This window comes from Neopsephotus bourkii, unplaced genomic scaffold, assembly GCF_033783945.1.
Source record: "Neopsephotus bourkii isolate Nb327-2 ecotype Australia unplaced genomic scaffold, CSIRO-AGI_Nbou_v1 NB_923, whole genome shotgun sequence".
NCBI lineage: Eukaryota > Metazoa > Chordata > Aves > Psittaciformes > Psittacidae > Neopsephotus > Neopsephotus bourkii.
In genome coordinates, this window is record NW_026901417.1 from 3,937,030 (window position 1) to 3,958,306 (window position 21,277).

A 21,277-nucleotide genomic window follows, 5' to 3' on the forward strand; every position below is an offset into this window, starting at 1 on the left:
GTCACTTCCTCAACAAGCACTGCCACATCCTGAGACCACGTTCCAAGAAAAAACACCAGACCGTGTCTTGAGCACAACCAGAGTAGGAGAAAAGGAAGGTGACATCCCCATATTGGAGAATCCAGGTCCAATCCAGGCAATTCAGGACCAAGACGAGAACCTTCAGCCCCCAGAAGCCTTCCTCCAATACCAGCCGGCTGACGCTGCTGAGAGTGACCAGAGGCTTCCCAGGCTGCTTCCTTCAGCTCCTGCCTTTAGAGTGTCCTCAGCCACCCTCTTCTACCAGCCACCTTCCAGGCCAGACTCTGGTGCTCAGGGCTCCCTTCTCCCCAGGCTTCCTGAGATTTCGCTCGGCCTCCCGACACCCGGGCATTGGAGAGCTCCATCACCTACAGAGCTGACCGGTGCCAGGGAACAAAGACCTCGGTTCACAGCAACGCTGTGCATGGCCACAGCCCTTTGGTCAGCTCCACTCGAGCACTGCTGCTCGGGAGCGCCTCGGAGCTCACCGCGCAATCCCCCTGAAGAGCGCCACGTGCTCCGACCATGCCCACACCTCGCGTCTTCCCAATCACAGCGGTCAAGAAGAGGGGGACAAAGTGCTGGCCCCGAGTTCTCTTTTGCACCCTCGATACCTCCTTCCCTTCCTCAAAAGCCCGTCAGGTTCCCTCCCAGCTTCCCCTGCCTTGCTCAGAGAGGACGCTGCCACCTACTCCACTAAATCAGTTTTCAAGCTGCATGAAGACCTATCAGGAAGGCACTTGGGGTGCACAGCACCTGTGAGACCACCTGTAGTTTGCCTGAAGAGCAAAGGGCTGTTTGAACCTGTACAATCACCCTGCGGGATTTCCTTCATGCCTTGTCCCCCATTATTCTTTGATTCAGCCTTCCAGCCCTCCACCAACTTGCAACTGGGCTGGGGCCAGGCAAGTCCTGCTGGAGCCTCTCTGCTCAGCACATATGTTCACTGGGCATAGGAATGAGACCTTGTATGTACTAATATCCTTCATTCAGCAGCAAGCATACCACACCAGCAAGATCTGTCCTTGATATTTATTGATGTTCACACTGAATTATGAAGTTAAGAAATCAACTCTGAAGAAATACACATGTACCCGTTTCAGACATCTTCCCTGTTAATATACATGTTTTCATAAAATTTTGGCAAATTTTTACTCTGGAAATAATGCATTCCAAATATCTATAAAGCAACCTGAAACAGATCTCTATTAATGTTGGGCAGACTACAGGATAGATGGTCTTACAGGCACAGAGCTACTTGCCTTTGGACAACACTGCTTGGCACTGGGGGCTGAGAACACAGCAAAATAACCTGGGGTTGTCTTTGTTGCATGTTCACATTATAACAAGAAAAAACAAAAAATAAACAAAACAAACAAAAATGCCAAAACAAACAAACAACAACAAAAAACACCAAAAAAAAGTTCACCACAAACATGCAAAACAAAAACTTTTTCAATATTATTTCCTATTAGCTATTTCAAAAACACAGTTTCTGAAACTAAATTTCTTCTGCAACTTCTCCAAAGAAGAAACCCAAAACTGGTCTTAACTGATCAGTAAGGTAAGAAATATTTACTATTTTGCTTTCACTTTCCTTCTTGCATCCTTATGCTTCTTCCGGCATTCCTGAAAAGATTCAAATTTGAGCATGATATTATGAGAAGTTTGGAAGTTCATGTGTCCTGTCTATACATTTTTACATGAAATAACTGTCCCTATACAATACAGAGATTCAGTAATTTACCAGACTGGACATCACAACATGATGTCACAAATGCTTTTATTATAAAACTTTTCAGCTCTCCAGTAATTACAAAGTTTCAAGCTCATCGAAAGATGGTAAATTATTTTTCAGTGCAAATTAAGGAAATAAACAGCTGTGTTCCCCATCATGTGGAGCTTTTAGCCGGTTACCGAGTAACAGATGTTAAAACACTCACCTCAAGCAATAATCTACGTCTGTCTTCCCAACCATCTCTTTCTTCACTGAGATCTACAGATTTACAAAATAACTTCGGGCCCTCTGCACAAAAAGAATAAATTAACGTGGTTACACCCTTCTGAATATGCTCCTCTTCGTAACTCTCATGAGCGACGCAGCAACTAAGTCAGAAGGCCCATTCTTTGTATTCCCCTCTCACCCCCCCAATACCAGGGCTTCCAACAGAAATGTTACGTATTGCAGCCTTGCGTCCCAAGAAAAAGTAATGGCGGCAGCAGCTTTCCTTGATATGCTCAAATATAGACTGCAGTGAAACAGCATTTGTTTCATTAGAAGCTCAGCACTGCTATCCCGCATCTGCCAAGAAATTGGCTAGAATATCAAAAGCAATTGCTTTGGTGGCCTATGGGTAGTTGTTGGGGTTTTTGTGGTTTGGGGCTTTTGGTTGGTTGCTTTGTTGTTTTCTTTGCTTCAGGGCTTGTTTGGTTTTCTTTCCTGGGGGTTTTTTGTGGTTGGTTGATTGGGGGCTTTTTGTTCTTTTGTTTTTTTTGTGGGCTTTTTTTGCTTTGAAGTTAGTAACATTAACAAGGAAAAAAAACCCCACAATATTTTGAATCAGAAACCTTGTGGGCATATGTGACTGATACGAAGAGTCAATATTTTTAACAGGGACATCAGAAACACTGAAGACAATCAAGTATCAGATATATGCCTGAAAGGATCCAAAATATCGAGATAACTTGGCAAAAAGAGGGTGACTAAGTCGTGTTATACCTCTTAGGCGTTCATCATCTTTGGAGAAGAAGAAAGATCTAGCACGTTCTGTCTGTGGTAAAGAGAAAAAACTAGAAAAAACACAAAGGAAATTCAGCATCGTAAGAGTTAGTGTCAAATTCCATTAGCCCAAGTCCAAGCTGTAAGGCTGTAAGGCTCCAAAGAAATAGTATCTCGGGCAGGACACTACACCACAGTAACCCAGTACAACCTCCTATAAAAAAACGATTCTGAAGAAAACACCACATGCGATTTGACTTTGGGCCAAACCCACTACCCAGCTGAGCTCTCCTCACTGAGCTAGAAAGTCAGCTTCTCAACAATCATAGAATCATAGAATAGTTAGGGTTGGAAAGGACCTTAAGATCATCAAGTTCCAACCCCCCTGCCATGGGCAGGGGCACCTCGCTCTAAACCATATCACCGTGTGGTATTGCCATTCTCATACAACCTCCTATAAAAAAACGTTTCCGAAGAAAACACCACATGTGATTTGACTTTGGGCCAAACCCACTACCCAGCTGAGCTCTCCTCACTGAGCTAGAAAGTCAGCTTTTCTTCTCAACAATCACGTGTGGTATTGGCATTCTTGACTACTTCATTCTGTGCAGCAAGGAATGGTTTCAAAGGACGACTGCACTTGTCCAGAGAGGTGGAATGAAGATGTCAGTCTCCCCGTGAGTCAGGTGCTGTTATTAATATTCTCATAGCATCAACCCACCACAACCGAGCGGACAACAACTACAACTAAAACTTGCATTTCTTCGTCCCTTTTGCTTTCTGATGCCTCTGGTTCATCATCACCCTCAGAACTGCTGTCTTGGAAACGTGGATCTTCTTGCCATTTGACTTTCACAGGTTTTATAGTTTCAAGTATGTAGGGCTCTGCAATAATAGCACAATTGAAAAAAAATATTTTTCAGATTATTCCCATACTTGCCAATACTAATACTTACTTCAGAGTGAAATAATTACATTGGAAATGACAGCTTTAAGAAGAACAGAAACCTCCCCTCCCAGGTTTTCTATATCTTCGGGGTATGTATCAATTGAGTTTGCTTTCTCATATGTCACAGATTTTGCCTTCAAAATTTGTAACTCATGTCGTCACACCATAAGAAAAGAGTGCAGTGGTCATTCTGGGGCTCGTTATTAGGGTCCAGGGCTCTATCAGTTCTCGCCAACCTCACAATCATCAGCTGATTTGGAAGTAATGGTGCCTCTTCATACTTTTATCTTGCAGAAGTTGTAATGAAAGCTGTCGTGCACTCTGATCTATCTTAAAAAGTTCCTTTGCAAAGAAATTCATAATGCCATACTCTGTGATTAAGCTGTATTATTTTCATGTGTGTATTCCTCCCTGTACTACACACAGGCAGTTGCTGAACTCTGTCAGCATAATTTATTCAAAATTTTGATGGTTTACATGAAATCGCATTTGACTTTTATGTCATCTTTTTCCCTATTTAAGAAATTTAGTGGATGACAACAAGTTTATCCAGCACTGTTCAAAAAACAGTTGAATTACAGACCTTTCTCAAAACATTCCTCTCAAAATTCCTGGGATGCAAGCATGGATTAACTCTGATTAAACTAGAACCTTGACAAGCATCAGAGAAGATTGTAGCAGTAATTACTGACTTCTGCCTCTGAAAGTCACCTGGGCCATGAATTTCTCTACATGACACAACTCTACAGTATCTGACATAAGCTACCCATCACAAGTTGCATTATCATTATCCATGTTCTGCTGTTACCTCCTTTCATGCCTGACTCCTCCGTATCTCCAAAGAAGGAAAACTTGAAACCACCAGACTGCTCAGCTATGTTACTCCTGACATTAGGTCCCAAATGGTCAGGTGGGGTAGAGTCCTCCACATCATCTTTGTCCCAGGGTGTTTCTTCATTTTTGTGTGATTTGCTCTTTGAAGAGCCAAACAACTCTTTTAAATCAACAGCAATGTCATAATACGTTTCTTGAGACACTTCGGGCAGTTTCTCACTCTCTTCCCTCTCCGTCTTCCTTTTAGCTTTACTGAAATGAGATTGTTAAAGGATGGTAACACTGTATGTGTATTTTTAAAAGAAAGGTTCCCATAGAGGCAACCTTGTTATTAATGTGTTCTTACACTTATCCAAGCAAATGAAATGGTAAGAGATAGTATTTTTTTCTCACAGATTTGCAAATCTTAGAAGTCCATGACTTGAAGCAAAGGGATGGCAAGAAAATTAAGACTGAAAATGGTGTGCAGAAGTAGACGCACTAGGAAGATGACATTGTATGCTGGTTTTAGTGCTCACAACTCTTACTATCTTTTGATTTTAGCAATAACAGAGAGAACTGAAGAAAAAACAGAGCAGTCTCCAGAGTTTCAATGTCAGCCTTCTGCTACAGCCATCTTTCCACAGGAAGAAACGTCACAATCCTAGTTACCAAGCTGTATATTATTACCTCTCTTGCTCTGCAGCACTTCGTTTCCTTTCAAAAACTGCATGGTCCTCTCTTGTGGGATCATAGCGGAGGGCATTAATATCTCTATAAAAACAGAAAGAAAAAACCATGAGGCATCTTAAATGCTCAAGTGAAAGCTACCCTAAACCTTTACAGTCAGATTCAAATTCACATTGACTTATTGACCAAAATAGCTCCAAATCAATCTAAAGCCTAATTGGCATTTAGGAAGTACCTGGTAGTCAGTGACTGGGTCAGGAAAAACTATAAACAAAAGTGGCTTTAATAAAATAGATGTACTTACTATAAAACCTAGACCTCAAGTTGTGCGTGTTATGCAATAAGTCTCTACCTGCACCTGTTTATCTTTTGAGGAACTATAGCAGTACAGCTATCCATAGCAATAGAACTCAATTTCTTCTAGTACTAAACAGTTTAAAATTCAAATATCTGAGGAGGAAAAAACACCCCAAATGAAAAACAAAACAAACAAAAAAAATACCAACCCAAACTCCCAAAACCCCACACAACTAACCAAGAAAAACCAACCTCACAGCCATTATGCCCCCCTTCCAAAATCTAAACAGTTTGAGACTTTCAGCTAAAGCAGTTTAAGGTTTAGATGAATCCCAACACTAGTGTAGCAAAGCCAACACTGCCTTATGGCAATGCAAGAAGGCAATCACTTATTTCCCTTTCCTCTTCTCTCCCTAAATTAATGCTTATAGCATAAATTAACTACATTTAAATAGTTACACACTGTACCATTAACTGGGTACTAGAGAACACCATCATTCACAGAACTGTCCTAGAGATCACCTTTGGGGTTACACAGATAATTCCCCCCTCTGCTTAGGGTTTAGAGAATGCATTAAAATTTGGACAGAAATAATTAACAATTAAATATGACTGTACAGTGGTCACAATTGGTATTTAGCAGTCAGCAATCAACTGATACAACTCCAATAGTGACTGTTGTTAAAAACTGTGTGCTACTGCACTACCCTTAATCCTACTAACTTGCATTAGTTCACTCCACAGACCAATTTCTGTTAAAGGTCATAGTTAAATCTCACCATACTTGCCACATTTCCAGACCTCTACCATCGTCCTCTAATGAAGGCTACAGCATGCCCAACTGCAATATGTAACAAAGTCCTAATCTAATGAAGACTTAAAGCAGAAATACAGGTAAATGAAAATAATAATAATTAAAAAAAAATACAAATTATCCACTGAAAAAGAGGACTGATGAAGGCCTCATCACTTTTAGGCCAGCAAAAACAATACCCTTAGACTCTAACTTTGGTAGCAGTTAATAACCTACTGACCTACAGCCCAACTCTCATGTTCTTCGTGTAACCATATTAGGTTTGTCTCCACAGAGAGCAGAAATGTGTCTTACCTAGGCAAGGACTTGAAATGTTGATTTTTTCATTATCAATGCTTCAAACTAGATCTATTAGAAGAAACTCGAGCAGGCATCAGTAGTATTTTTGCATAAAATAATCATTATTATCAGTTGTATAATCTATTGAGACACTCAACTTGAGAAACTGCATTAAAGACTAACCTCAAATGCACACAACAGAGAAGAAAACACTTTTCCTAATCAGCTTGGTAGAAAATTTAGTTGTGAAACATGGGCAAAAACTAAGCCTTCCTAAAATTCGTTCTTTATTGATAACAGACAATTCATACCTGAATTTCTTAGCACTCGTGGCCTTCTTCATCAGCTTAGGGTGTTCCAGGCTGACATTCAAGAGACTTCCCAGGATTTCCAGATTTTTCTTTTTCTCTGCAGCAAGCTCTTCTTCCTCATCTGCCTTCAAGATGTTTGTCTCTGCTATAAGAAAAATACATAATTTTTCCCCTGCTGCCACTTGAGTAAGCCTGCAATATCTGATATACTGCATTATTATCATAGTACAAGTGCTCACGTTTCAAACACATCACCTCCTTCATTTTAAAGCTACTTGGAGGATTTCTCCCATGTATTGCAGAAAACCAGATCCATTATTTAGCTTTTTCTCTGCTTGTATCACATAACTGTACAACTACTTGGCCCCTGATAGATACTGGACAGATGATCACATTGAAGCAAAAAAGGGAGTAACAGAAGTAGGAAAGAATTTAAGTTTCAGAAACAAATTCTTGATCTTAAAAACTGTTAAGAATTGCAATTGGTAGGGGGTGGAAAAAAGAAATATTTTAACATGTTTTCCCTTTTGGCTTTTCTGCCTTGTGCTGTTTAAAGAAAAAAAAAAACCCAACAAAAAAATAATCTTTCTTTCTAAGGCTAATAAATCAGCCGTGGACTGCAGGATGACTACAAAATTGTTTATGTGAGTGCAATGGTCAAAACGTTTATCTTAAGAAGTCACTACTTAACTCTATGAAAAACATGGATAAATGCATTCTGGGATCATCCTGTATTAAAAAAATATTTTCAGGTGCTGACTGATGTACTAAGTACCTCTCACTCAGCTCTTACAAATACATCTGCAACACAAACATTTGAGAAAACACGGCCACCAATGTATACTGTGCACAGCCACAACAGCCGAGCTGTTTTTCTTAAGAAATCACCGAAGTAAAAGTAGCCCATAAGTTGTTTCAAGCATCCAATATTAAGGCTCCATGATGTAGCTCTATTACTGTCATTAACTAGGAAATACGAGCAGGTTTACCTTCTTCTTCACTGTCACTTTCAAGGAATCGAGCATCCATGCGGAATCTTTCATCCGTGCCAAGTCGTGACTGCAATTTCAACAGCTAACCAAAATAAAGGACACTACTAAGCACTGGAGAAGAAAATCATCAACATTCAGTAACTTCAAAGATGACAACATCAGAGAAACTCCTCCCACTCCCCAACATAATATCACTTTCTCCATGGCCGCTGTTTCCTCTAGTTCAGGGAATTCCATTGCAGTTTTGTCAAAATCACATTCAGCAAGCATGCAAACCCACGTGTGATGTACTTCTGAAGCAGTGTAACAGAGGCTTAGAAGAAGACTAAATTACAGTAATGGGTTCACTCACTTTTTCACCAGCTTTGCCTTCAAACTGGGGCTTAATTTTGAATCTCTCAGCATCCACATCATCTTGCTCATCCTCACTGCTGTCAAAGAGTCTGCCCAAGGTTTTAGGAGCAGATCCATCCTTTGATAAACAAAAAGAAAACAGAGAAAGGCAGCAGTTTACTTAAATCTGAGAAAATAAATCAGCATCAGCTTTGTTCACATGCTTTCCAGTTTATCTGAAGTGTATTTCTAGAACATGCAGCTCACTTACTGATGATCCATGCGCTTCAACTCCTACATTGTACACACAACTCGTACAATTTCGTTTTACAGTTAAGACTATTAAAATTTAGCATAGACAAAGTATCTATGTAAAGGGTAATAACTTGGCTTTTACAATACGAGATATTTGGGGTTTTCTACCCAGTTTTCTGATTACGTCAAGGGAGATATTTAAAGATATGCATGTCAAACTATACCCTTTCTAAACAAGCCTCACTTATGGCATAAACTTAAGGATATAGTTTAAGTCAGCTGATCAAAACCAATGATTGCAAAAGGTAAGCACTCCACGAGTTTCCATTAATCAGAAGTTCTTTTAAAGAAAGGGGAAATTATAGGGCATGGATTCTAAATATAGGGTAAGAATATACATGGGTGAAAGGAGTGATAAACACAAGGATGAGAAAATGTTTTAATTACACAGTGAAAATGGTCATAATCTTACAACATTTATGAAGAAAAAAACCCAACGAAAGCAAACCCAGTGGTCTGACTCTTTAGCTGAGATATGACTAACAAAATATGGCATAAGAAGTTCTCTTCCAGTGAGTAGTTAACTGCGCTGAAAGAAAGGCATTAAAATCCTGAGGAGTCTGCTACATAAGGTCACAGGTACAGTGTATGGAGGAACTCCCACACAACTTACCTGGACCCTAACATCACTTAAAAAAGGTGACATGAACACAATTCTTCACAGATTCTTCAGAATCTAGAGATTCTTCATCCACAGGCTTGGAAAGACCACAGTCCCTCTATAGTACTCAAGCCAAAACTCTTCCCCCTCCTTTGACTAAAAGCAGTAACATTTCAAAACTAATTAAGTTAATTAATGTAACTTAAGCACTCTTTGTCTTCTCATCCAAGTCAGAGTATCTTTCATACAAATCTCAAACTCCTTACACATTCTCAAAGTTCTCCAGTTTTAGCAGATGCATGGTTAAATTCTTTGAAACCCACCCCATGTTAAAAAAAAAAAAAAAAAAAAAAAAAAGGAGAGAGAGAGAGAAGAATCCTTCCTATTAATCCAAACCTGACCCGATTTTTTCTGTCATTTCACTATGAAAACCAGTCTTCAGAAAAAGAGGCATATTCATATGGAATATAAGGCACAGTCATACCCATACGGAATTACTTTACAGAATACTGGACTTGCTCTCAATAACACTTACGTCCTCATGCGTATTTCCCAAACTGGCATCTTTCTTCAACGTCTCATCTACTTCAGCTTCACTTTCCACATCTGAATGAAATATCACGTGTTTATGCTTGCCTGCTGGCTGGCTATCCTGTGGAAGAGTGAAACTCTCAAGTCAAACTTAGCAAATACTTGCTACAGTCATACACAGTATCTAAAAGACATTTCCATGACATGAAAGAAGAAATCTACTATTCCTCTTGCAACCCAAGACACATTCCAGGAATTAGCATTCATCACTTTATATATATTCACAAGAAAAGTGGCAATGTTAATAAAAAATTCCAAACAATGATTTTTAAAATATCTTACACCACATCTATTAATTCCTTGTTTCTTTTAGTGCATACTATTCAGAGAGAAGTTGTGAGTGTCATTACCAGATTGGAGAGAGCTCCTTGAATGAGTTTCTTCTGTAACTCTCTCTCTCTCTGTCTCTCCCCTAGAGCTGCTAGCCTCCTTTGGTTATCCTGCAACTGTTTCTTTTCTGGTCCACGTTCCTTTGAAGCACTAGCATGAAGACAAAGCTCTTTATTTTCCAGAAGGCTTCTCTTCCCATCCTCACGTTTATCAGTTTCACATTCTGGATTTTGATTGCTTACATCCTGCTTCAATTGTTTTGAAAGCAGTCTGGGGCTTTTCAGTTGTCGTTTAGTGTGTTTCTGTGACACTGCAGCATTACTATCCACATCACTGCTCTTGTCTTCACTCTGATCAGTAGGAGGAGCAGCATCTCCATGCTCTGAATTTCGCTTGGATCGTGTAGAACTTGCATCTTTGTTCTTTCCTTGCAAGTGCGGCCTGAACACAGGCTGACCTCTCTCATCTGCAAAGGACGCAGCATGTGACAGTTCCTCATGTGGTTCACAACACGCATTTTGTTGCTTTTTACTGCTGAGTTCAACTGAACACATTTGACGGTTCTTTCGCTGTCTTTGAGATGACTCCTCCCCACAGGAAGAAACACAAGCTTCAAGATCTAATCTTTCTACAAACCTCTTCTCTAAACCAGTGCTGTCCCTGGGTAACTCTTTTTCACAAAGGGACCCCAATCCTCTGAAGGGCTGATACTTCAAATGCAAATTATTTTGTTCCTCGAAACTTGCTTCATCAGCATCCTCCTCCCCTGCCAAAATCGCAGCAACTACATCTTCAGGAGAGATACATTTTTTCTTAACTGCAGGGCAAACTTTTGAAAGGTTTGTTTTATTTCCAACATTACCCTCAGGATATTCTTCAACATCACACTGACTAGAGCTCCATCTACTGTCTAATTCTTCTCCACGTGTTGCAGTAGCTAATGCTTGTAAGTCATCCAATGTAAGGTCTAAGTGGTAACAGTTTTGCATCATGCATTCGTAATCCAAACTGCTTTCAGACTCCTCTTTCTCAGGCTCTGAACAAGAGCTTTCACTATCACTTGTCATTGTTGTACTGTTACCTACTGTGCTCTGCAAGGCAGCAGTTTGAGATTTTTTCTTTTTGCCTTTTTTTTCCACATATTCTTTTAAAGTATGAGTTTTTACTGAGGATTTATTTACCAAATCACTTTTTTTCTCAGTTAAGATATCTTCATTTCCCACCTTCACCGATTTACAATCATCTAAAACTGTAGCGTTCTTGTTATGTACATGTGAAGTTTTACTTTTAGCAATAATTTCATCTGTATCTCCTGACTGATAACCATTATCACATTCCATAATCTTTTTCTCTCTAAAGCTTCCTTTGATAGCTTGCTTCATGGCATCTGGATTGCTTAAGGACCAGTAACTACTGTATTTTAATTCAAAATTCTCCCCAGCAATTTCCAAGTGGTCACTTTCAGCCTTGCCAGTTTCACCTTTCTGTACTTCTCTCTCTACCATTGCTCTGATTTCCTCTTCAGAATCAGTATCACTCTCAGAAACTCTCGTATTATTTTGAAGTGTAACACCAGAAACATTGCTTTCATCTGGTAATACGCCTCTCCCAGATACTTTACAATTAAGACTCCGCAATGGAGGCAATTTAGACTTCTCTTTGGGTTTCCATTTTGATCGTTGATTTAGCTGTGGTGAGCTTGTGGTTTTTGAATTTGACTGGCACCCAGAGGGGAGACCTACTGCTACATTCAAAGCCTCACTGCCCAGCTGCCTCAGTTTTTTAGGTGGCTTCTTCACTGCAGGTGACTCTCCTTTCCGCTTCGTGTTTATGCTGTCACCTCTCTCTTCCAAGTGCCAAGAGAGCTCAGAAACAGGAAGAGCATTTGTCGAGTCTGACTCCAGCTTTCTAAGGTTATGGCAATATTTTGATGGGTCGTATTTCATAATGTGAGTCTGAGTTAAGGAGCTAACCCAACATGATGCTTTTAGCAAGCAAACTTCAAGTCCTTATGGACAGGCTGGATTCTATGTGAAAGGACAACACAGTCCTTTTTCATCTCAGAACCTTAAGCCTCTAAGCAGCTGACTTGCAGTCTAAACAATGTATTCAAATCACACAAGCCCCCTGCAAGATTTACTTAGGGAATCCAGTGAATCAACATTGGCTACTATGTCACACTTCCAGCCTGTGAAGCAAATGTTTCCCTGTATGACAAAAGAAAGAAGGGAATCATGGCTATGCCCAACCAAGAGGAAAAGGATATTTTCTTTTTCTGTTGACCCCTGAGGTGCAGGATAGGCAAGACTCTTCCAAATTTGCCAACAACCCATTTCTGAAAGAGAAGAAAAATAACCAGTGTAAAACAAACAAGGAATGGAAGTAACCCTGTAATAAAACAAGATGCATATTCTTGGATAACAGAAACACTCATAAAGAACCATCTGTGACTAGCTTTTTTTTTGTCTACACTCTTCAGTGAGATTTATTTGTACTGAGCAAGTTAGTCAGCTTCCTTCACAAAAGACAAAAAAAAAGAACAAAGCCTAACCCCCCCATCACCCTCCGAAACCACTCTGCTCAGCAAAGAACTTCGAAAGCTTTGCAGAAAGTATGATCTTTGTTACCTAAATGTTCATGTTCAGTGCTTTCATTCCAAGTTTTACTTTTACAAGCACAAGACCATGACCCTGAATGTGCAGAAGCACAGAAATTAGCTCCTGACAATCCAGATGTCAAAGATGTATATGCTGTACAGAAAGAAGACACACACTCTGCCTACATGCTTTGAAGGGGGACACAAAGATGTTTCTAACATAAAGGAGTAATTTAACATCACAAAGAGTCTGATCAAGACGAGTTTTAGGTGTTACAAAGAACACCAGGAACATTTCACACAAGGAATAAGTCTACACATAAAGTATTTCCTTAGACTGCTTTTCACAAGTTGGATATTTCATAAAGGTTTCTTTACATAAAGGGTAGAGATTTGACACAAATACAGATGTAAGAAGCCCATGCCCAATTCTGGCTTTTGTTTTGCTTTAGTTCTCTTCGCACCTGCCCCACCATACCTTATGATGTGGCACTTCTGTACCAGGTACTGCTTTCATAAAGAAGTCCACAACTCCCACCTTTTTCAGCGATTCTAACAGAGATGCTTGGCCATTTCTCTGTGGCTTTTCTTTCTGCAGCTTTGCTTCCTCTCTCTCCCTGGCCAGCCTGTACCAACAAGCACATCATGCATGATAAAAAAGTCTGCCCGTGTGCTAAATTACAGCTGGCAGCGACTCTGTTCCACAAAACAGTATCCATTCCTACCCAAAGAAATAGCGCATCTGCTACCTTTAAGAGAATAATGATGCAAAACATGTTACAGTATCTAATGAGCATCAACAGTGCACCAATGTCAATAAAACCTAGAAAGATTAAGAGCATAGCAGCTGAAAGCATAATCATAATACTATCAGATAATCAGAAAAGGGGTAACTTCAGCAGCAACATATACATGATTTTTAAAATTCATTTTTACCTGTGCAAGAAGCTTTCTTTGGCCAACTGAATTTGCAGTGTCCCGCCTTTCCATTTTGTTTTATTTAAAACTGTCATGCCTGTAAGACAAGGAGATGGGAAATGAATATTTTCTACATTAAAAAAAAAACACAGACAAAAAAAAACCACCTCAGGCTTAACTATGCCTTCTTCTAGAACTTTCATCAGCATGGTATTTATTACTCACGAGACTGAAGTTTGTACATGAACAGTCTAATACCCAAGTCTTAAACAAGAAAGTCCACATACAAAATTCAAATTCTGACTTCAAAAGACTCATTCACGTCATTCAGACACATGTATCCTGATGTTTCTACATTACTGTCACATAGGCTCTTCTTGACTTCACTTCTTGTGCACTTCAAAAAACACAGTTAAGGACTACAGAAAGAGAGAAAAATGGTGTACTTGGAACTTTAGGATGCAAAGTGTCAAGGGCTTTTAAACAGTTGCTTTCCAACAACTTTCCCATTCCTAATGGTAGCATTTCCTACATAAAGGGCATATTTCCAAGCCCTCTCTTTGGGAACAGGCATCTTCACCTGCCATTTTGCTGCTACATCTTACATAGGTGCTTTTATAACCCCCCAACATTGGGATTTGTAATACTGCTGTAACAGGAGCATGCTTTACATAAACTCTTCTCCTGGGCTTCCTCTCATATCAAGTCACAATGTTTTTACGGACTTGATGCAAGTGTTTGAAGCACATTTCCTATAACTTTTCCTACAAGGGTTAGAACAAATTCATTATGTCACTCATCTCAATCACAAGATGCCTTTTTAATGTGCTTACACCTACTTAGAGCTCCCATAAAATAACTTTATACTGTAAAGTAACAAATAAACAAATATAAAGTTACTGTAAAGTAACAAATAAGGTATACTGCAAAGTAACAAATAAAATTGCAGCTTAAAGGGAACGAACATGACAATAGAAGGAAACAGTCTACCTTCACCACACTGTGATATAACATTAGATGGCTTTTCAGTAATGCAACCTGGCTCAAAACCATAAATTACCTAAAAAGAAATGAATAAAACCACTTACTTACACTTTCTAAGATCTGCATCTGAAATACTGACAGTGATGTAAGCAAAAGCTTTCAGAGGGTTCCCTGAGCAAAGAGAAACACTCACTTAATTTCTATGCAATTTCACAGATTCCTTTAAAACTAAAATCTGAGAATGATGTGCGTCATAACCAAAAAAAGGAAAAAAAACGACAACCGAAAACCACAATAACAAAAAAAAAAAAATCCCAACCAAAACCATTTCACAAATTAAAAACCAATTTTGTCTTTAAAAAGAATGGTTCCAAGGACTTTTAAAGATTGACACAAAGATGTTACCCTGATCATCTTGTCTGGTAATAATCTCCGCATCCAAAACATGCCCAAACTTGCCAAATCTTTCCTGCAGCTCAGCCTTAGACACCCCATGGCCAAGCCCTCCAACATACAAGCGTTTCGGCACTCGCTGCATCTCCACGTGGGAAAGCCCGGCTGCGCCAGCTGTCCCGACCTCTCCGGTTTTCTGTAAGAAGATCAGCACTGGTCACCAGCATTAACACAGAAGGGATTAACGCGTTCATAGGAGCAAGCCGCGGAACAACTCGTGCACCAGCAGCGCACCGCACAGAGCCCCATGCTCTAGCCCAAGGCGGCCAACCGCGCCCTGTAAAGGGAAACCATGAGACCGGGGAGAGGCCTCAGCCGCGTCCGCGTCCGCATCCGCGTCCGCATCCGCATCCGCGTCCGCCACCGCTGCCCCAGCAAAAGCAACAACAGCCTCGGTAACAGCAGGTCCCCACCGGACGCCACTACCCTCCCGCACCTCCGGCAGCAACGAGTAACGCGGCGCCCTTCAATTAATGTTCCGCCTCGCAGCCCTTCCTATGGCAACGGGGAAAAAAGGTTCCGGCAGCTGCCTTTGCAGCAGTGGGGAGAGTACACGAGGTTTGGGTCTGGAGACGGCGGAACGTGCGAGAGAAACGCACTAAAACGAAAAGCGGAGAACTTTCCTACAAGACACGAATAAGAAACCAACAACAGAAAACAAATACCTACATCACGAAACAACGCTTATGAGGCCATCTCCAGCAACGACCTTCGGAACCATAATTGTACTGGCTATGTTTCCGGGAGGGAGTATGAAAGAACAGACGGCGACCTCAACCTGCGCAGCCGCAGTGGTACCAGCCAGGCCGAAGCGGGCGATTAGGCAGTTGGAAGCGCGGGGAGGGGGAGGGCTGGTCCTGCCCTCTCGGGCAGACGGCGCGGCACCGCCGGGGCAGCCTTGAACCCGAAGCCGCCCGCCGGGTCCTGCGGCCGCAACACCGGCTTCGCTGCAAGTGCCTCTTCCGGCTTTTGCCCAGTGAGGCGTGAGTGGTAGAAGCAAAGTCGAGCAGAGCTGCACCTCGCAGCTCCCACGCTTTTGCGGCCTTCGCCAATAATGGCGTCAACGCCTGTGGCTCTAGTTACCATTGCACAGTAGCTTAATCACCATTTGCTTTCCCTGTAGTTTTCATTAAATCCTCCATTGCACACCATGTGAGCATGTCTTCATCATGAAATCAGCACTTCTCAAGCAACAAGGATGACTTAAGTGTAAAATTCACCTGGTAAAAAGGACTCTCCCCATCTTTATTACAGGATGACTTCCCTGAATAATCAGACTGCGACACCAAGACAAACACCAGACACTGTCTCGGGCGCGAGAGTAGTTTCTTCACTGAGGTCTACGGATTTACAAAATAACTTCAGGCCCCCTGCACAAAAAAGAATGAGTTAACGTGGTTACACCCTTCTGAATATGCTCCTCTTCGTAACTCTCATGAGCGACACAGCAACTAAGTCAGAAGGCCCATTCTTCGTATTCCCCTCTCGCCACCCAATACCGGGGCCTCCAACAGAAATGTTACGTATTGCAGCCTTGCGTCCCAAGAAAAACTAAATATGCTCAAATATAGACTGCAGTGAAACAGCATTTGTTTCATTAGAAGCTCAGCACTGCCAAAAAATTGGCTAGAATATCAAAAGCAATTGCTTTGGTGGCCTATGGGTAGTTGTTGGGGTTTTTGTGGTTTGAGGCTTTTGGTTGGTTGCTTTGTTGTTTTCTTTGCTTCAGGGCTTGTTTGGTTTTCTTTTCTGGGTTTTTCTTTTGGTTTTTGTTTTCACTTTGAAATGAATGACATTAACAAGAAAAACCCCACAGTAATTTGGATCAGAAACCTTGTGGGCATATGTGACTGATACTAAGAGTCAATATTTTTAACAGGGACATCAGAAACACTGAAGACAATCAAGTATCAGATATATGCCTGAAAGGATCCAAAATATCGAGATAACTTGGCAAAAAGAGGGTGACTAAGTCGTGTTATACCTCTTAGGCGTTCATCATCTTTGGAGAAGAAGAAAGATCTAGCACGTTCTGTCTGTGGTAAAGAGAAAAAACTAGAAAAAACACAAAGGAAATTCAGCATCGTAAGAGTTAGTGTCAAATTCCATTAGCCCAAGTCCAAGCTGTAAGGCTGTAAGGCTCCAAAGAAATAGTATCTCGGGCAGGACACTACACCACAGTAACCCAGTACAACCTCCTATAAAAAAACGATTCTGAAGAAAACACCACATGCGATTTGACTTTGGGCCAAACCCACTACCCAGCTGAGCTCTCCTCACTGAGCTAGAAAGTCAGCTTTTCTTCTCAACAATCACGTGTGGTATTGGCATTCTTGACTACTTCATTCTGTGCAGCAAGGAATGGCTTCAAAGGACGACTGCACTTGTCCAGAGAGGTGGAATGAAGATGTCAGTCTCCCCGTGAGTCAGGTGCTGTTATTAATATTCTCATAGCATCAACCCACCACAACTGAGCGGACAACAACTACAACTAAAACTTGCATTTCTTCGTCCCTTTTGCTTTCTGATGCCTCTGGTTCATCATCACCCTCAGAACTGCCGTCTTGGAAACCTTGGATCTTCTTGCCATTTGACTTTTGGCAGCTTTTATTGTTTCAGCTATGTCGGGCTCTGCAGTAATTAAAAAAAGGGAAAATCAAATTCTTTCCCTACAGTTAGATCATCGCTTCATCTTGCTGAAAGCCCTTTTCATTAACCCGCTGTGGATGACTTCTCTGAATAATTCACCTGCGATACCAGGACCGTGTCTTGAGCACAACCAGAGTAGGAGAAAAGGAAGGTGACTTCCCCTATTGGAGAATCCAGGTCCAATCCAGGCAATTCAGGACCAAGACGAGAACCTTCAGCCCCCAGAAGCCTTCCTCCAATACCAGCCGGCTGACGCTGCTGAGAGTGACCAGAGGCTTCCCAGGCTGCTTCCTTCAGCTCCTGCCTTTAGAGTGTCCTCAGCCACCCTCTTCTACCAGCCACCTTCCAGGCCAGACTCTGGTGCTCAGGGCTCCCTTCTCCCCAGGCTTCCTGAGATTTCGCTCGGCCTCCCGACACCCGGGCATTGGAGAGCTCCATCACCTACAGAGCTGACCGGTGCCAGGGAACAAAGACCTCGGTTCACAGCAACGCTGTGCATGGCCACAGCCCTTTGGTCAGCTCCACTCGAGCACTGCTGCTCGGGAGCGCCTCGGAGCTCACCGCGCAATCCCCCTGAAGAGCGCCACCTGCTCCGACCATGCCCACACCTCGCGTCTTCCCAATCACAGCGGTCAAGAAGAGGGGGACAAAGTGCTGGCCCCGAGTTCTCTTTTGCACCCTCGATACCTCCTTCCCTTCCTCAAAAGCCCGTCAGGTTCCCTCCCAGCTTCCCCTGCCTTGCTCAGAGAGGACGCTGCCACCTACTCCACTAAATCAGTTTTCAAGCTGCATGAAGACCTATCAGGAAGGCACTTGGGGTGCACAGCACCTGTAAGACCACCTGTAGTTTGCCTGAAGAGCAAAGGGCTGTTTGAACCTGTACAATCACCCTGCGGGATTTCCTTCATGCCTTGTCCCCCATTAATCTTTGATTCAGCCTTCCAGCCCTCCTGCAGCTTCCACAGAGCAGCTGCTTGGCAGTGGTTCTGCAACCACACCTTTCCTCCTGCCTGCACTGCCAAGGTACTCACTGCTCTCCAAGACGGGGGCAACCCTTTCAGAGGACCGCCATTTCCCAGGGCCCCTGTCACTCTCCTTGTGAAGTACGTGGGGGATTTTTGCTCTAAAGGGCACACGAAGGCACTCAAGCCCGCAACACCAGGTAGCGCTCTGACCCTCCTGGACTTTGCGGTGGAAATTCCTTACCAGGTGTTTGCAATCTCTAGTCAAGAGGATTTCTTGGCTCGTACCGCTAGAAGGAAGCCTTCCACTGGCACAGCAGCAATCATGTTAGGGAACAGAACCCAGAATGGGGGAACAGGCAATGCCCTTTGGCTACCGTGGAAAGGCAGTCGACAAAAACCTTCATGTCACAAACACAGATGTGACACTGAACTGAACTCTGAAAGAACAGCAGCTTTGCCCCTCTGCCACCATTCTCACTAACCTAGGCAGTGAGGATAGGATATTGCTTATAGCCTTGTCCAGAGGGGAACGGAGCTGAGGCGTGTCAGCAGTTGCTGGGAGTAGGGCGCATGATTTTGGCATCGAGCCATGAGGGCCAGACTGGCTGCTGAGTGGAGGAGGTCGGTGTGGGGAAGGTGCTGCTGACCCCTAGAGAGAGGATAAGGCTCTGGGCCCAGCCCCTGAAGCTGCCCTTTGAGAAAGGGAGCGGAGGAGGAGGAAGCCAACCAATGAGCCTCCACTCTCCCAGTCCAGAGATGAAGGGCCACCTTTATTGTGCCGGTGGAGGGGGATCAGAGCTGTCGCTCGGAGATGAAGCATGGTTGGTCCCACGGAGGTACCCGGCCCACGTGTTGGGAGTTTGGGCCCGATGTTGCAAGCGGGAGCGGTCTCGCACCCGCACAGGCCCCGTGCATCTTGAGGTGCTGCCTCTTTGGTGTGCTCTGGGGCCATGGGATGATGCCGATGGCTGCTGCTCAGCGGTGCTGGGGCTGCGGGTCTCACATGCTGGGGGGCATCGGGACAGCCCCGGCACTGCCTGGCTGTGGGTGCTGCTCGCTGCTTGGCTTCTCTCTCGCTCTCTTGTTGGTCGTGTATAGGGAGTCCGGGTCTGACGGTCACACCGGGTTTGGTTCCGTCGTCGCTGAGGCCCGGGGGGGCTGGAGCGGCTGCTGTGCTCAGGCGCTGGCAAGCCACGGAATGGCCCCGATTCCAACTGTCTGCTAGTGCTTGGGCTGATGGTCTCCTGTGCTGGAGGTCCCAGAGTCTGCCCCGATGCTGCTGGGGTGCTGCTGCTGGGACCAGCAAGCTCTGAGCTGACTCTGTAGGCTTCAAGGGGAAGAAGGAAGGTCAAGGGTAGGGCTCCCAGGCCTGGGGCAGGATAGGCCAGAGCCGTGCGCCAGCCCTTCCTGGAGCCGAGCCCACAACAGCCACCCATTTCTGGGCCTTGCAGGGCCCCTATCCCCGGCACATCCAGGTTCTTTGACACTTACAGGTGCCCACGCCAGCACAGCTGTCACATTCCCATCTCTCGCTGCTGTTCTCCAAGTTGGCGCAGCGTCTGTGCGTGCCCTCAGCAGCGCAGGATTGGCACAGGAGCAGCTGCCAGGGCCTGGGGAAAGAAACGCGGTCATGGTTCTGAGGATAAAGCGCCCAGAGCATGGGATCGTCCAGTAGTGCTCTTATTCTCAGCCCTTCTGCTTCCAGCCCTTCCTGAGACAGAGATCCCATCCCGAGCCTCAGGGTGCAGCTTTGGCAACTTACCCCTCTGGCTCTGCCTCCTCCCTGCCTCCTGGACAAAGGCACTCCCCGGCATTGCAGCTGCTGTGCCTCTGGTGCAGTGGTGCGTATGCACTGTTGTGCTCCCATGACGCTTCTCTGATGGAGAAAAGAAAATTAATGAGCCCCTGCTGCCCCGGCAGACAACAGATGCCGGGCAGATACAGGACAGATGCACCAGATGCAGCAGATTCAGATGCAGCAGGTGCAGGCGTGGCACAGTGCCGGGCAGGATGACACCAACCTGACGGGGATTTGGATCCCCATGAAGAGCATTTCCATGAGAAATATATTCCTGTTTCTACAGAGAGGGCACCCTAAGCAAGAAAGGCCGGCGCTAAGAGCCTGTCTCTGCAGGAGAAACACAAGGAGCATGAGTGAGGCTCTGGTGCTGCTGAAAGGCTGCGTGCCTGGGGCGAGGGAACGGCTCCTACCTGGATGCAGGCCCTGTGGAACCAGGCGTGTTTGCACACTGGGCACACCATGGTCCTGTAGGTTGTTCTGCCAACAACAGGGTTCAGGCAGATGAGGCAGGTGGTGTTCTCTGGAGCCACCTCTTTCCGCTGCTGTGGGCGGTGCTCGCAGCAATAGCAGGAAAAAGATGGGCGAGTTGAGTGGCACTGGGTTCTTCCCTGGTGACGGCGAGGAGAGGGAGGAGATACCTGTGCGGTGGGATGTAATGGGTGATGCATTCACCCTCCATGGCACAGGGGAGATGGAAGCTGAGGTCGCAGTCCATCTCCTCGCAGGTGATGGTGGCCCCGCTCTCACGACACACGAAGCACTCCTGGAAAGAGCACAGCAGCCCCCATCAGCAGCAGCCTCAGGGCCTCCACAGCTAGACCCACACCTCAGGGGCAGGGCATGGGATGTGGCCACT

General features: G+C 43.9%; 2 protein-coding genes across 3 annotated transcripts; both read right to left on the reverse strand.

The window, feature by feature from the left end:
- Positions 1 to 1,472: 1,472 nt before the first annotated feature.
- Positions 1,473 to 15,261, reverse strand: NOL8 (nucleolar protein 8). 2 transcript variants are annotated; one of them, XM_061357904.1, is made up of 16 exons: positions 14,959 to 15,157; positions 14,662 to 14,724; positions 13,588 to 13,666; positions 13,130 to 13,277; positions 12,320 to 12,390; positions 10,076 to 12,002; positions 9,670 to 9,786; positions 8,238 to 8,357; positions 7,883 to 7,967; positions 6,894 to 7,038; positions 5,193 to 5,276; positions 4,498 to 4,775; positions 3,499 to 3,625; positions 2,741 to 2,811; positions 1,965 to 2,047; positions 1,473 to 1,650 (listed from the first exon to the last, which is right to left on the reverse strand). In XM_061357904.1, the coding sequence occupies exons 1-16, from the start codon at positions 15,089 to 15,091 to the stop codon at positions 1,600 to 1,602; spliced, it is 3,582 nt and encodes a 1,193-aa protein (XP_061213888.1). In that variant the 5' UTR covers positions 15,092 to 15,157; the 3' UTR covers positions 1,473 to 1,599. The 2 variants fall into 2 exon arrangements, with proteins under 2 accessions (XP_061213888.1, XP_061213887.1); XM_061357903.1 differs by lacking the exons at positions 1,473 to 1,650; positions 1,965 to 2,047; positions 2,741 to 2,811 and having other exon boundaries at positions 3,195 to 3,625; positions 6,894 to 7,035; positions 14,959 to 15,261.
- A 4,129-nt stretch (positions 15,262 to 19,390) lies between these two features.
- Positions 19,391 to 21,205, reverse strand: LOC133214718 (PHD finger protein 7-like; the record flags this gene model as incomplete). The annotated part of the gene is made up of 6 exons (XM_061357906.1): positions 19,391 to 19,947; positions 20,112 to 20,230; positions 20,383 to 20,496; positions 20,642 to 20,748; positions 20,832 to 21,024; positions 21,060 to 21,205. Coding segments are annotated over 6 exons (1,236 nt in total), but the record flags the coding sequence as incomplete, so codon positions are not given.
- Between the last annotated feature and the right edge of the window lie 72 nt (positions 21,206 to 21,277).